The sequence below is a fragment of the Mus caroli genome, chromosome 5 (assembly GCF_900094665.2).
Source record: "Mus caroli chromosome 5, CAROLI_EIJ_v1.1, whole genome shotgun sequence".
In the NCBI taxonomy this organism is placed as follows: domain Eukaryota; kingdom Metazoa; phylum Chordata; class Mammalia; order Rodentia; family Muridae; genus Mus; species Mus caroli.
The window spans coordinates 96318346-96335564 of NC_034574.1; the positions used below are offsets into that span (position 1 = coordinate 96318346).

Here is a 17219-nt window from a genome sequence, read left to right on the forward strand (position 1 = left end):
ACAGCTGGATCTCATGGAGGCATTTCCCCAACTGAAGCTCCTTATTCTGTAATAATTCCAGCTTGTGTCAAGTTGACACAAAACTAGCCAGTACACACGTGAAATGCATGATGAAGGATTCCTTGCTAATGACACACATGTATTAGTTCACCTTCCATGTGATACTGTGCTCCATTTGTCATGACTCCACAGAGAGAAATGCACCCAAAAGACTTGTGGTGGTGCCCTGGCCCAGTTGACAGAGCGATGTCAGCTGGTATAGACTCACATGCTGAGGCAAGACACGTAGTGAGGCAAGACCCATGTAGGACACACCATGTTTGGAAGGAGCATAAATAGAACTCAACAGATTGTGACGGATGTGTGCTTATAGGGATAGCTTTGCAACACTGCTTGGTCTCTTGTCTTTGCTAATCTTTGCTTTGTTCAGAGAGGCACAGCCAAGAACTTCTCATGGCATCCCTGGTGGTCCTAATTCCTCCCACTGATTCATGCCTATTTGGCTGAGGCCTGACTATTTCTCCTAGGTCTTGCTGTTGCCGCTGCTGTCATGACACTACTAAACTGGACTGCTGGTATACTCGTGAAGTGTTTGCACGTGGATTGAGCTTCCCCTGCTGACTTGTGAACTAAACTGCTAAATTTCTGACAGCACAAATGGGATTTGCTCCAAAGAACCATTTCTAAACAAGTCCACTTCCCCCATATCCTAATAACCTTTCTTTTCCACTACCTCTGGTGGGTGGTAGACTCAGGGAACTTTGCTGAGGAGAAGTTGTAGAGATTGTAAGAGCTAGAGAAGATCAGGGGTTTGTTGAGAAATCATGTCTTCTAGTAATGTTAGAATCTACACCTGTAAAATCCCACCAGCACAACTCCCTAAACATGAGCTGAACAAGGAGGGCACCAATGGTCATGTTAACGTGGGCGAGAAAAAGTCGTGGAGGCCTCAGCCCTACACACAGAGCTACAGCTGACAGGAAAGTCAGAAGTGGAAGAGTTGGTCTTTGTGAATGGACCACACAGTGCTGCCCTGAATCTCCCACTCATTTAATTGAACTCAGCAGAGTTATAATATAATTGAATGTATACTCAATGTCCTGTGCTAATAGCTGAGATTGTGCTCCTACAGATAGATGTGTAGGACAGGCTGACTGTGGCACGAGTATCAGCTAACCACTTTACTTAAGATGCAGATGAAATTAATTGTTGTCCAAGGGAGATCGTGTCATCCTGTATAAAATGATTTACACGGTGAAAACATCATCTCTGGCTTATCACCAGTGGGCAGAACTTTAATTGACAAACACACACCATTTTTGGTAAGATGAACAGTGCTTAAGAAAAGTTTGGTCAACAAGCACAAGATAGAACGGAAAAAGAAAAGAGAAAAGCAGAGGCTCGACGAGGTGCTGCAGTGTTAGGTTCCAGTGCACACAGGCAGGCAGGAGGGAAGGGAGCCTAGAATTGCCTGTAGAGTCGAGGTGGGGGTCAGTCAGAGAGAGCTGAACAGGTATTAGAGATAATTTAGAGTTAAGAAAAGTGGAAGTATTGGAAATACTTAAAAATGGAAACTTTTTTCTTATAAGCTGGGAACAACTTTAGGTGGCAATGTAACAAGTCAGATGGAAGTGCTGTGGCCTAGTCAAGTAAAAACATTGTATTTGTACATAGATTTTTCTCCTACCTATTTCTAAAGAGAATTAACGACATCTTATAGAATTTAAAAACAAAGATTAAAAACAGGAACCAAATAAAATACAGGCAATAAAATAAGAAAAAGCTGAAGTACTCGCCCCCTTTCCCCAAGAAAAAACAACCCACCAGAAAACCCTCACATGGTGTTAGGTAAGACTCTCTGAACAACAGAAATAATAAAAATCAATCTAATGGTGTGTGTTTCTAATAAGTGTGTATTTATTAGAAAGCAGACTTACTAGATCTCTAATAAGGGGCATCTGTGCACTGGGATGCAGAGACACTTCGTAACTGCTCAGGACACAGATCTGTTGGCTTCAGCAGCCACTGTTTAGGTTACAGCCCAGAAGTTCTCAGGACACTATGTACTGTGTATTGGAAGCTCCCTGGGCAGTTGGTGATTTGTACTGTATTGGAAAGCTAAGGGCAGCAACAGCAGCAGCAGAACACACAGGCAGGCGGGCAGGCAGGTAGGCTGGTGGGCAGGCCGGCCTTTCTTAAGGTCCCATTCACCATTGCATCTATGTAAGCTCCTATAGTCTCTGCCTCCTGCAGAGACTCCACAGGCCACCTCCTGCCGGCAGGATCAGGAGGATCCCAGTGCCCCCTCCTCTTCAGCCTTTCTAGTGTTCCCCACAGGGCACATGCCAACACCACACTAGATTGTCTTTAAACCAGTGACCTCCTCCTCTCTTCTCTCCCAAACCCACAAATAAGCTAATCAATCCTCCAATTAGATTTTCCCATAACTTTCACACTGGCAAAAATCTAAATCCTATATGGAGACTTCTGTGTCACTAGTTGAAGTAAAAATGATAAAACTAATTTATAAGAAAATGCCACTCATTCATTTGGTCAGGGTGTGCACATTGTGTGTGTGTGTGTGAGTGTGTGTGTGTGTGTGTGTGTGTGTGTGGTATGTATATGTGTGTGTGTGCGTGGTGTGTATTGAAAGTTTTCTACAGGTGTAGCTTCCACATAATTTTGGAATCAACTTAAGAGAAATGTCTGCATATAAAAAATGTTTGCTGAAACACATATCAAAAGTTTGGAAAATCTTTATATTAAAACTGCAATAGACAGTACAATAAAGGATAAGCTCTCCAACAGTTAACATAGACATATCTCTGCTGGTAAATTAAGGAGGCAAGGCCTGACTCATTGTAAATGTCATGTAGAAGAAGGATTAGGAACATACGTTCACAGTTTTTTACGTTTGCATAAAAACCTAAGGAAAAGCAAGCAGCATGATTACTCATTGCACGGAGACTGGACTGCTGATGCGGATGGCGCATCTAGTCTAATCAGGGCCACTCTGATTTCTTATTTTAATCTCTCCAATGCTTTTATGTAAGATATGTAAAATGATTTTTCTCAAATTACATGTTATACTTTCTTTGGAGCAAAAAAAAAAGTATACTTGTTAATTTTTTTTATTTTGCTATAAAGTGACTTCTGTAAAAATTCTCTTCCCAGATCCATATTTATTCTCTTGGAATGACATTGTATTGGGGGGCTGACCATGAAGTACCTCAAAGCCAGGTAAGTCATTTCACATGTGTGATGTTTTTATACTGATACATATCTATACCCTTAAAAACGCTCTTCAGTGTGATTATGTGTATCCTCCTGCATGCCGCCAGGCGAACGGGCGTTTCATACTGATTGCTTATATATGCACTGGCAGGGTCAGAGTGAACTAACAGTGAGTGCTCGTGAAATCACTTTAAAGCTGTCCTAAGGACTGGGGCAGTCACTGCCCAGGTCACTGTCCGTGCCTGAGCCTGTGAGATGGAGACAGGCTCTGCCAGAAGGATTCTAATGTTAGAATACTTAATTTCTCACCACCTATCGATGTAGGATCTAAATGTCCGATGAGTCAGTCTTGCACTGACAGTAGTGAAGTAGCAGTTCTGTACCAGTGTGTTCCGGGAGATGCCACCTCTATCCCAGTCAGCCTGCCACAGCAGAGATATCACCCCCATTGACTCGACCTATTATAGCAGAGATGGCGCCTCTGTGCCATTCGGCTCGTGGTAGGGAAAGCAGGGGCTCTATTCCTGTTTCAGCCCGTTAAGGCTGTGGGAACTTGGATAATTTTGTGCACTTGGAATGTCAGAATCCTACTTCAGTTGCCCCCGCAATAGCAGGCACACACCTGAGGTTAGCTCTCAGACCCTTACTCTGGGGACATCATTAGGCCAGTTTTAGCATTTCTGTTCTAAAATAATTCTGCTTCCTGGAGTCTCAATATAAGCATAATAGAAATCAGGAATGAAAGCATTCAAAACAACTCTTTTTAACATTTAGCATGTCATTTAGGCCTGGGAGGCGGCTCAGATGTAACTTACTTGCCCCATGAACATGCATGGCAGCCTATCTTGGGATCTCTGTCACACACAAAAGCGGAGCATGACCAAGCATATTTGTAACACTGGTGCCTGGGGGATGCAGAGGCATAGTCCTAGGGCTCACTGGTCTGCCAGATGACTAGTGGGTATGCTGCAGTTTTGGTGAGAGACCCTGACTCAAACGGCCGTGTGGAAAAGGATAGTGGAAGAACCCAGTGTCAGCCTCTGGCCTCCACGTGTACACTTATATGTATGCATATCTGTACATATACCTATGTACCTGTGAGCACATACAAAAGGATGAAGAAGAGGAGGAATGAAAAGATGGGTTTATTTTAGTGATTTAGAAATAAAAAACAGGGGCTGGAGATATATATAGCTCAGTTGATAGAGTACTTGCCTCCTGTGTGTAAGGTCCCGGGTTCTAGCCTCAGTACTAGAAATAAAAAACAAAAGCAGTTGCATTTATTGAATATCAGATGAGTTAAATACTTTTAATTAATTTAAATACTTTTAGTATTTGAATAGCTTTTAATCCACAATTTATACATCTTAAAATTCATGAGATAAATGATATTATTCAACATAGCTCAATCTAATTTACCTCTTGGAAATTTTTGTATATTTTCTTTCTTTCCTTAGTTTTAATTCTGTAAATATAAATGAGAAAATCACTTGTTACTGGAGAAAACGATGTTATTTGTCATGCAACATAACTATCATGTAAAATGGAGCAGTCTACAAGTACATTTTATGTTCTTTTTTAATAACTAGAAATAAATTCAATATAAATAATAAAAAATTAGAGGGGTAATATAAAGTTATACTTTATGATCATAAAGCCTTACCATTTTAGTAATACTTTGGCATTAATGTCTGTACTGGCTGGTTTTGTGTGTCAACTTGACACAGCTGGAGTTATCACAGAGAAAGGAGCTTCAGTTGAGGAAATGCCTCCATGAGATCCAACTGTAAGGCATTTTCTCAATTAGTGATCAAGGGGGAAAGACCCCTTGTGGGTGGGACCATCCCTGAGTCTTGGGTTCTATAAGAGAGTAGGCTGAGCAAGCCAGGGGAGGCAAGCCAGTAAAGAACATCCCTCCATGGCCTCTGTATCAGCTCCTGCTCCCTGACCTGTCTGAGTTCCAGTCCTGACTTCCTTTGGTGATGAACAGCAGCATGGAAGTGTAAGCCGAATAAACCCTTTCCTCCCCAACTTGCTTCTTGGTCATGATGTTTGTACAGGAATAGAAACCCTGACTAAGACAATGTCAAAGTATTTAATAAGTAAATTTTTTATCAGACAAAACACTAGACTTTAGACCTACTGATAGGCCATACCTGTGAAATCTACTGGAAGATACAGATAGCTAAATAGATAATGACAATATAATGTAATGAATATTGTGTTAGGGGAAATGGAAAATCCAAGGTTGGATGTCTGATTAGAGCCCAAGAGTAGGTTTTTAAAGGAAATTGAATTTACTGCAACATGAGGGGAAAGTGATACCTCAGTGAATGTGGTGTCACGTGAAGCCATTGGTTAGACCAAATGCATCCACAGTGGCTGGCCAGTATGTAATGTTATTATATTTTAATTTATTAAATACATTCTCAGGGTATTGGAGAATTGAGCCTAGGACTTCACACGTACTGAGCAAGCAGACAGCCAGTGCGTTGCACCCCAGCCCAGAAGTCCCCTCCTGTGTCTGTTTTGTGTTTCTTCATGAATCGTGATGCTGACCATCCTTCTTTATGCTTATGGGCCACTAGCTGTAGTAACTTAAAAATCCTTTTAACTAACAAATGATGTCACAGTCTGACTTGTTTCATCTGAGTACTGAGCATTGCGATTAACTGCTCTCGAGTTACCTCAGCATCTGGAATCTTCCATCATTCAAATCCCAAATTATAGACAGAAGATTTATTGGACAGTGAATATTGAAATGCTGTCCTTATTTCTTAACAAGGATTCCACTTTTGGCAGACATGGCGGCACACACTTTTTAACTCCAGCATGTGGGAGGTGAGGCAGGAATCTCTGTGAGTTCAAGACCAGCCTGGTCTATATAGAGAGATCCAGGTCAGCCAGGGCTATTCAGTGAGACACTGTCAAACAAATGAACTAACAAAATAGAAAAAACCCACACTTCTTCATTATAAAATCAACAGCATTTTTGTTGTTGTTGTTGTTGTTACATTTTATGTCTAGGAAAACATGTTGACTTCCTTCTCTTATAGCTTTTGAATTAAACACATCAGCGAGACATAATTGCCAATAGAAAAGAATTCATTCCTGTGAACATTCGCTGTGTTCCTGAGATCCCATAAAGGCCTTTTATCTATGTTTATTAACATGGCCTTTGCTTTCATTTCAGCCCATCAAGCTGGGGGATCATCTTAATAGCATCCTGCTGGGCATGTGTGAGGATGGTATTTATGCTCGGGTGTCGGTTCGGACCGTCCTGGATGCTTGCAGTGCCCACATCAGGAACAGCAACTGTGCGCCTTCATTTTCTTATGTGAAACAGTTGGTAAAGCTGGTTCTGGGAAATATTTCTGGGGTAAGTAAGCTACAGTTGTAACATGTAAGCATAGTCATACTTGAAAGTCAGCAATATCACAACTTCTCTCTACATGTACAGTACAGTTTTTCAAGATAGAGAATTAAAAATTGGGACTTATTGTTTTAATGTTGATTGTTTACTACAAAAAATACTTTAAAATTTAGAATTCTATGCAGTTAATTAGACCTCCGTGTTATACAGAAACCTCTTTTTAAAGATCTTTATTCTAGAAAAGATTGTAGAAGGGTAACAGTTCTGTCCACCCCTACTTTCCTCCTCTGAGCCTCCCCAGAGATCTCTGAGCACAGCACTGTAAGCATCTTGAGGGAATGCATTCACCCAGAGTGATTTCAGAAACACTTACCCGACCTACTGTTCCCAGACTTCTTTCTTGCCCTCATCTGTCAGGGTCCCCCGAGAACTTCTCAACCTTCCTATCATCCTCTGGTGTGAAAGAATCCATGGTCTGCTGCTTCCTGACATTTGAACATCACCATTCTCTCTCATCCAGAATGAAAAGAACTGGAGAATAAAACCTGTATCTAATGATCCAACCTCTGCTCTTCTTCCCTCCAGTTGTGCTGTCCTGTTCTCTCTGGCTGGGTCTGTCACTTTCTGTGGCTTTCTGATAGGTACACACACACACACACACACACACACACACTCTTACCCACTCCTGCTGCGTGCTGGCCTTCATCCAATGCTTGTCCCTTCTCCATGTGGGATACAGTCTTGTTCTGTCACGTGGTGTTCTTCCTGGTTTCCTCTTAATTCTGAGTATATACATATTCCACATGCTTTGCCATATGGTAAGAAATAGGCTCAGAGGTCTCCTGGTCACATTGTGAACTAAACTTTAGCGATGCTCTGTTGGGGCTGGGGGGGTTGCAGTGGGGCTGATGGATGGAGTTCTCTTGCTCCGGCTGCTCCCATTTTATGCCCCGATGTCCCTTTTGGAAGCAGAACTAAAGCTACTAAAACTGTGCTGTGATATATAGTAAAGACACAGTCAGAAGCTGCACATCTCTGACCACAGGGCCTTGCTGTTCCTGCCTCCAGTGGGCACTGTGATGGTCAAAGGACTTACTTAAGATGAGTCAGCCGTGAGCCAGTCAGCAAGCCAGCTCAAGCGCCTTGGATCCTCTAGTCTTCAGTGCTTTGATCCTAATTTTGACTAACTGTAAGAGCTATGGTTATTACTAAACAGCATCCATCCATGTCACCAGGCATTGTGAAGGTGACAGAGCTGCTGTCAGGCACTCACACAGTGCTGCCACTTCCAAGCGTCTATAACAGCTACGGCAGTAAGAGTGGTGTGCACTACACCGGGTATGGCGTTGATAATATACCGGGTTGCTTTGAGAATTAGGTACGGTGTTGATAATGCACTGTTCAGGGCCTGGCATAACTGGTCGCTAAATGGCAGTTGTTACTGATAGCGGCCTCAAAGCAGGGATTCACATTATCTATAGTATTCACTGTGTTCCTGTTTCTATCGGTGTAGTATGACTGACTAGTTATGTCATTCAAGGACAGCATCATTTCGGAAATACTTCCTTTTAAATCTTCTTTCAAATATGAAATAAATTTCTTTGAGCTGTGAATATGCTAATAGAATTTTTATCTATTCGCAAACTTCAGTAATAAATATTAAAATGTGTGTGCACAGATGCAGGCGAAGGCACATGCCTTTGAACTACACTTTTAGCATCATTGTTCTCATCAACTTTAATCTGTATTTATCCTGTTTTTCTCATCTAAGTAAGCCAGTGTTCTAACTTTCATCCTATATAATATGGAGTTTGACCTAATTTGACATGGCTTACTTTCTATAAGTATGGTTTAAGGCATTGAAATTTCAGACCACTGAAACATGTTGTTATAGAGGATTCCATAATGCATCAGTTTAAATTGTCACTTGACAGCATACCCGGTTTAAAGATTTAGCAGACTATCTAATTATGCAAGCAGTATCTACGAAATTACTTCTGAAATAATTTAAACTAGTATTCTCAACATATAGCTGCAACCAGAGAAAGTTTTATTATACAAATTATTGTAGCCTTAAAATTATGTAAGTCTCAGTTGAGAGATGAAAGTAGTTATCAGAACGAGGAAAACAGAAGGCCGCAGTTACTGCTTTTGGAGCCACTTTTAATCTTGAGTCCCCAGGTACAGCTCGCTCTGTGTTTTGTGGCCTTGTAACTTTCTGAAGATAGACTGGCCAGTCCTGGTGCATATAAGCCTTACCCAAGCCATAGAGATTACAGTCAGATGTGGGGTCTCCTTACTTGCTACTAAACCCTGAAGGTTGGGAAATGTGCTATTCTGTGGACAGTCACTGACCCCCCACTCCCACTCTCCCCCCAAAGGATTATTTTATCAAACTTGATTTTTGATTACCTGTGTACAGACGGATCCGCTTTCCCGTAGCAGTGAACAAAAACCTGACCGGAGCCAGGCCATTCGAGACCGACTGAGAGGAAAAGGATTACCCACAGGTAAGAGAGTGTGGTAGAGCGGTGCTAGGCCTTAATGCCTGTCTCTTGTCCTTGGAAGTATGCTTGCCTGCCTTAGAAACCTGATCAATCAATTGTGACTGTGGTTCATGAGGGTCCAAGGATGCAGAGAGGAAACCCGGGATGGAGAAACACATCAGGCACAGCCATAAACAAACACTGCAGTTATGTAAAACGTTCACTGCCACAATCCCACATGTGCTTCTGCCCTTCCCAAGGCCCTTTGATCAGGACCACTGTCTACTTCATCAGGGCCATTTATATTAAGGTTAGATTTTACAGCATGACCAGATGAGCACATACACGTATTTATAAGCATCAAGACCCATGCAGGAAAAGCTCCAGAAAGCAGCATCGTTCTTCCTGCCCTCTGCTGTCCTCTGTTTTAGCTCCCTTCTAACAATAGGCAGGAGCCACTGAATTGATTCCATGAGGAAGTATTCCAGACCTTGCGCTTGTCAAATACTGCCATAGTTTATTTTGTAAATTACATTTGTTATTTTCTTTTTACTTATCAGGAGTTATTGAAAATAATGATAACATAAACGTTAGCAAGAATATTTTGTACAAAGAAAAAAATAAAAACAAGTATACCCAAATATGTTCTAATGTATGTAATTGTATAAACTAGATTAGAAAATTAGCATTTCTAATTTTTAACAGACAACCAACATTTATCTATCTTATTTAAAACAAAACACAACACAACAGCAAAAAAAGAAACCTGTGAGAAGCCTTTCTTGTCAAATTGATGTATAGACCCTTGTTTATCTGTACTGTTTGCAGAGTTCAGAAACTTCTTCAGCAAAAACTATGTACTCCAAACCAGGGTCCTGTTTCTCCTGAAGTCAATAAGAGCAGTACATAGGCTTTATGGGAATTCTGTGCTGTGCTCTGGTTGGATGTCCGTGTGTTTTGTGGGGGCTCTGCTGTGTTCTGGTTGGTTCGATGTCTGTGTGTTTTGTGGGGACTCTGTGCTGTGCTCTGGTTGGTCAGATGTCTGTTTTGTGGGGACTCTGTGCTGTGCTCTGGTTGGTCAGATGTCTGTGTGTTTTGTGGGGACTCTGTGCTGTGCTCTGGTTGGTCAGATGTCTGTTTTGTGGGGATTGTCTGCCATGCTCTAGTTGGTTAAATGGACATTTTGGTATTTTGCTTTCCTTGCTATAAATAAAGATGGTTATAGTTTCTGAAAAAGTATTTTAACTTTCATTTCAAGATACCAGAGGATTCTTTCTTAATATATATTATTTATATGTGAATAAAAGTACAAAGTGAGGTTTGTCTTAAGTTAGATATTAGAATTTTTGATAGCAGTTATTTTTAATTCCTTCTTTCAAGTCCTCATGTCCCTTGGATGTGTGACACACTGTGGCTAAAAGTCTGCTTCTCTTTGTACTGTATCAGGATTTACACTATGATAATGTATGTTCATTGGTGCAAAGGATCCATCAGTTTCAGCCACTCTCTTTTTTTGGACAGAACAATTATGGGAAATTATTTATGAATGTCAGTAGCAGTCTATAGTCACTCATTTTCCCGGGACTCACACTGACTGAGCATTGAAATAACGAGACATGAGATTGGCAACCTTGTTTTCTGTCTTTCCACTCTTCTTCCCTCTCTCCCCCACTCTCCCCCTTGAATGTTCTCCCCCTCTGGTCCCCTCCCTCATGCCTTCTACACCTCTTCCCTTCTGTGTCCTGATCTGTCCCCAGCCTTCCTGGAGTGTCCCACTATTCGCCACTCCTGCTGGTTACATGGTCGTGCTGTACAGTTAATGTCTCTGTGTTACTAATAAATATAATTTTATATATTAATAATTAATTCTTTTAGATGTTCTGGGTTCTTGCAAGAATGATGTGATATTTTTGTTCTAGTTCATACCAATCAAGGATCTATTGGGGGTAAAAAAAAATGACCCTGCCATTGCCACATTTAGTGTGTGAAGTCTTTTTTTTTTGTTTTGTTTTGTTTTTTTGTTCTTTGAGACAGGGTTTCTCTGTGTAGCCCTGCCTGTCCTGGAACTCACTCTGTAGACCAGGCTGGCCTCGAACTCAGAAATCCGCCTGCCTCTGCCTCCCAAGTGTTGGGATTAAAGGCGTGAACCACCACGCCCAGCTTGTGTGTGAAGTCTTAATGACTGTGAACTGTTAATATAATGCATTTAATTACCTTCAGTGATTCAGAATTTTTAGTGTTTCAGTGTTTTAGTGTTTTAGTGTTCAACTGTTACATGGTCATTTCAGAAGTAACAACTAGAGACTGAATTGAATCTATGTCTACTCTGCAGGCATATCCTAACTAGCAATTTATTACGTGTTTTTAAATAAGAAATTATGTAAGTTTATTTCTCTGGACATAGGGAAAACCCATTGATATATTAAGTGCGATAGGTTGTGTAAATGTTCAGTGAATATCTTTTGACTGTGTGAGCATGAGAAGGAATTGTATCAAAATGTTAGTCAGTGAAATATAGTAGAATCCTTTTTTTATAATCCAGCTTTTTAATGTTTCCATGAATATATGGGACTCCTGGTTAGTTCACTGATTGGGTGATACACGAGATAAAATCAAAGCAGAGCGCCTCGCCGTCTTGGCCTATATTACCTGACTTTTTCTTTAATAATTTTCTTTTTGTCATTTTTATGTGCATTTGTGTCTTGTCTGCACAAATGTGTGTATGGTGGAATCAGATGCCCTGGAACTAGAGTTACAGATGATTGTGAGCTGCCCTATGGATGCTGGGAATTGAACCAGGGTCCTCTGGAAGAGCAGCCAGTGCTCTTAACCATTGAGCCATCTCGCCATACTCTGATCCTTTTCTTACTGTAACAGTAAAAGCATTGTAAGTTGTTTGAGAATAAATTTTAATCCCTTTTAATTTATGGCTTTAATTTTATTCTAAAACGAGGCAATGACAATTCTAATATTCTTTAGGATTGGAGTCATGGACTGTTTCAAAACAGGTGATGAAGGAGTGCTCATGATTTACAAACTAATAGAAATCATTTATAGTTGGTTCACAATCTCTCCTCCCTTTAAACTGAAGAGATTTTGTAAAGAATTAACAATGTGCCACTCAGGTGAAACTGAATTTTTTCTTTTTGTTTTTTTTTGTTTTTTTTGTTTTTTGTTTTTTTTTGGAGTAGTAAAAGAATCAAGCATTTCCTCCAATTACACCCTTTTTGGTGAAGTATAAGGAGGAGGAATCCTGTGTTCCTAGCCAGTGCTTGCATGATAGTAATGATACTGTACAGGAGTCCTTTTGAGTTGTTTTTTCATTAAGGCCTCCATGAAGAGTAGCAATTAGCATCCAGTTGTCATGTACTAATTCAGAAGCTTAAGACTAGAAAAAAAGTTAGCTGTTAAAGAATAGAATTCTGGGGCTGGATAGATGGCTCAGTGATTATGAAGATACCAGATGTTCTTTCAGAGGTCCTGAGTTCAATTCCCAGCACCTACATGGTGGCTCATGACCATCTGTAACAAGATCTCCTCTTCTGACATGCAGGTGTACATGCAGATAGAGTATTCATATACATTAAATAAGTAATCACCATAGATATTCTTCTAGGATGCTGATGTTCCATTGCAGCAGGCTAGCTCACACCCCGGTTACTAGGAGCCAAGTAGCCTGAGCCCCACATTGCCAGTGAAGCATTCTCCTCATTGTTTACCCATTGGCAGTGTCCATGGGTAGGTAGTAGCGTCAGAGTATTAGGATCCAGATCACAGTGTTCAATAAAGAATGCAGTGAGACGTACGGGCAGAGAGATACAGAGGGCAGGTTGAAAGAAGCCAGCTAGTTCAGGGATAATGCCAGGATCTGTTGTGTGATTGCTAAGTTACTACCATTTGCTGTGTCAAGTATGAGTGGACGACCTTGGAGGGTGGCTCATGCATCTTCTGAGATAAGTCACAAAAGTAAACGTCTAAATTTGTGGGCTGTCATCCCCTATGGTTCTTAATGCTGTCATTACTGATTGCATGGTTTCCCTCTACACACATAGACACACACGCACACACATGAATGATTCTTGCCAAGCTTTATTTTAGGGGACACCTATACATACCACCATCAGGTAGGTAGGTCAGCATCATGGCTTCAGAAACCCGGGAGTGTGGATACCCCTGTTTCTTCTCTCTGTGGACTTGAGCACATTTTTAAGGAGAGACGAAGAAATTTTTAACAGTTTAATTGAAATAAATGTGGTACACTCCGTGAAGACTTTTTAAATTCATAAAATCTTTTTGTTTGTTTGTTTGTTTCTTTTTCAAGACAAGGTTTCTCTGTGTAGCCCTGTCTGTCCTGGATCTTGTTCTGTGGAAGTCTGGCTTCTAATTCAAGCTATTCACCTGCCTCTGCCTCTTGTGTTCTGGATTAAAGGGCTTGCCACTTCTGCCCTGATGTTCTTAAGTCTTTTATTTGTAGCTCTTCACTCGATGTTCATTCCTCCCTGTTTGGATTTGAGCAAACTGTGCCGTCTCCAGAAGGAAAGCATTTGTGTCTTCATGGTAAAACTGGATGCTTGTGATTGGTGATGATCCGTGTCCATGAACGGAGATCAGAGCCTCCTGAGAGACCTAACAGTCGCCTTTTATCCTACTGGGAATAGCGTGGCACTCTATTAAAGAAAAGGTCTAAGACTTTTATGGGGACCTTCTGATCTCTGGTCTCATCATTTCTCTCAAAAGAAGTTATAAATCCCCTCTTGGTAGGTAATCATGCCCCCAGGGAAACAAGGCAGAAACAGAAAGGAGAAAGAAAATCTAATTTACTCTGCTGTTGTTGAGAAGAGCTCAGAAAGTTCAGGTGGGTTAGCTCACTGATCCTGTCCTCTGTAAAGCAGACAATGTTAAATCATACCCTCGTGTTGTAGAGGGAAGAAAGGAAAGACATGGAAACTGACTGGCTGGCACAAGCTTGTGGGTGACTTAAAATCAGAGCCTCTCAATAGTAGTCTTTCTGCTCAACGATGCCGCCTAAGCTGGATTGTAAGTTTTAAAATCAATTCACTTGACCACCACTCTCTCCAAAGCTATTTCATAAGGAATTGTAAATATGAAACCAATAAGGCAGTCGCGTATTGTTCTGCCCGGGAGTACACATATGCACAGTTATACAGTATAAGGGATCATCTTTATAGTGAGACAATGTGCTCATTAATACAGGCAGGTCTGCTGTGCTCTGCTGCCTCGGGCTGAGGAACTGCCCCAGTGGCAGGGCTGCCATGCTTCCTTGGAGAGTGCAATGGTATTTATTGCTAACTGTGTAAAATAAGTAGCATGCACGCTTGTTAGCAATATTGGGAAAGCAGTCACCTGGTGTACGTTTTGTTTAGTCTCAAGTACAGATGAGCAGGTGCTGCTGCTGTTACCCGCACATGCTCTTTGGCCAGCAGACTTGAGCATCTAAGAAGCCTGGCATGCATGCCATGTTTCTTCTCACCCATAAGGTTACTAGATTAGTGGATTTTTCCCTAGTGCCTTAACAACGTAAAGCAATTATGCGGCTATACTATATCCTTACTTTATTTAGTGAGATTTGCAGTTTTTCAGAATTGTTATTTTATACCATATCTTGTTTTTATATAAAGAACCATCTTTTATGAAAAATAACTTTTCATCCTGCAATGGGTAAATTAGGCGCTTATGTGTCTGATTGTGTATTTGAAGACAGCAAGAACATCATTAGCATGACAGAGTGTGACTCAGAGTGACAGGCTATGACAGAGTGTGATGATAATCTGGCCAGATAGGAGCAGTTGGTTTAAAAATATTGGTTTAAAATTTTAGTTTAAAAGATAATGTGTTTGGGCCAACCTCCATCTGCTTTTACCATGTGCTGTTTCCATCCCTACCCAAGGACATGTCTCCTTTTCATTCCAAATGTCAATAAAACCAGTCACAGGCCAAGCATGGCAACAACAACCACTCAGCTTTCTTCTTCTCCTCCTCCTCCTCCCCCAGTGGGTTCTTCCTGCTTTAACATTTCTGTGACATACCTTTATAACTCTTAGACTTTTGCATTAGATGACTTATTACAAAGATCCCCCCACTTTAACATTTTTGTAAACTTTATAACTCAGTCTTTTGAATTTAGGTCATTTGTGACACGGATCTCATGCTGGCTTCCCACCTTGTTAGCCCAGCTTCCTCAGGTCTGTCTCCTCTCCTCATCTTTCTTTCTTCTTAGACTGTCTTTTTCTGTGGTCCCATTGGTCTCCAGCTAGACTTCAATTATGAACTGAGATCATCTTTTATAAGTAATTGCTGTGCGAAACTTTTAAGTCCGTGATTATCATCAGATAGGACTTGAAAACTTGAAGAATGAATTGCATATCTGTAGAAACAGAACAAAACTGTGATAATCTTTTAAGTAGATTGTTTTATTTTTCCTGTATATTTTCTTGTTGTTATATATATATATATATATATATATATATATATATATTTGTATTTTATTTGTACGAATGTGTGTCTAGTTTTATTTGAGAACTTCACACGTGACCGTTTGGCCTGCGTCACTCCTGCCTTTCCACCCCGAATTCCTGGCCTCTTCTACTGTGGTGACTGTGGCGTGTATCCAGCTACGTGTGTGTGTGCTCTCGCACAGTCTGCTGAGTCCCTTTAGCACTGGCCATCTTTATGTGTGTCCAGGACTGACCACAGTTTATTGGGATCCTGTCACTGGAGGAAGCTGATCCTTCCCTCCCTCATCAGCCATTGACAACCTAGAGTTCTTCATCTTGGGACAGGATTTGTGAAATTTCCTTCTGTCCATGTTGGCATGTCAACCAGTATTGTCAGGAGGCCACTATTGGTCAGGCAACCGCATAGTTGGGAGTTCATGGGAGTATTTTTATAATGTCTAAGGACTGCCTAGCCCAGCACGAGCACCCTGGTTCTTGGCACTTACAGTGCCTCTGCCCCCATTTCTATGATATGTTCCCTGATCCTTACATTTAAGGATTGCTCTGTAGATGTGTCAGTTGGGGCTGGGCACAGACACACCCTCACCTTAAGAAATTTTAAGTTTGGGAGTTTTAAAATCCCACTTATCAAAAAGATGTTATTTAAAGGATCATTAATAAAAATCTCTAAGGAAAACCTACAACTAAGTGGGGTGTGGGAGTAGTTCTGAACCTGACACTCGAGGAAACCCATTAAAGGATTAGGAAAAATCAAGAGCAGGTTAAGCAGCCTAAGCAGGTAGGGAAGCCACTAGTGATGTGCAAGTAGGGCTGCCGAGGCTGGATGCTGACCCAAGCAGTGGGAAATAGTGAACGGAAAGTAAGGCACTGGAAGAGCGTGGTCAGGAGAAGTGTGGTGATGGGAGGAGTCTGTCTTGGTTTGGTTTGCCATCTGAGAAAAATTAGATGGTATTTCTGTCTTAATGGGAACAGCTCAATAAAAGGGGAGAGATCCTGGCATCGTGTGTGCACAGCAGAGAAGTTAAGCAAGAACAAACACATTTGGTAAAGTAAACAGTGAGGGAAACTCAGATTACATGCTGGGGCCTGGCCTCCACTGCTTGGAAGCACCATGCTTTGAGGCAAGGAAAGTATCTGTACGTGGGTGGGTGGGTAGCCAGAGCCACAGGAGGATGAGGAGGCTCAGAGCCTCGGGAAGGTGCTGTTGCCTTGGTGGGAAGTGATGGGGGGTCACCAGTTCAGTGACAGTGAAAGTGGGCATCTGAAGAAGAGGAAAAGTGGACTCACTGTAGAAAGTGAGTTTACTGTTAGCACATGTTATCAAGGGAACGCAGTGGCTGAGCATGAATTTGTGGTGTCTGTACCCTGCTCAAATTTTCCAAAATTTGTTTGCTTGCCTAGAGTCAGGGTGACCAGAAAGAATGAGGACGGCTGCATTCATGTGTGGCTTGGGATCCCCGATCCTCTCAGTTCTTTTTTTTTTTTTTTTTTTTTATTATATACATTTTTTTTCATCTTCTATGAGATTCTCTTCTATTAAGTCCATACAATTACCTTAAATTCATTAGTTTCAGGATGTGGTTTGTGTAAAAATTTCACTTACCTCTAAATATCTGTGACATGGCCATACTTACAGCGTTCCAGCTTAGA

The 17219-nt window shown here is 41.3% G+C and overlaps 1 protein-coding gene across 1 annotated transcript in view; it reads left to right on the plus strand.

The window, feature by feature from the left end:
* Ptpn13 (protein tyrosine phosphatase non-receptor type 13) overlaps window positions 1–17219 on the plus strand; it is a 176285-nt gene that overhangs the window by 59239 nt on the left and 99827 nt on the right. The window contains exons 4-6 of the mRNA XM_021162112.2: window positions 3175–3240; window positions 6428–6613; window positions 9030–9117. Of these exons, the coding sequence (XP_021017771.1) occupies window positions 3175–3240; window positions 6428–6613; window positions 9030–9117 (340 nt within the window). The remainder of the gene's footprint in view (window positions 1–3174; window positions 3241–6427; window positions 6614–9029; window positions 9118–17219) is intronic.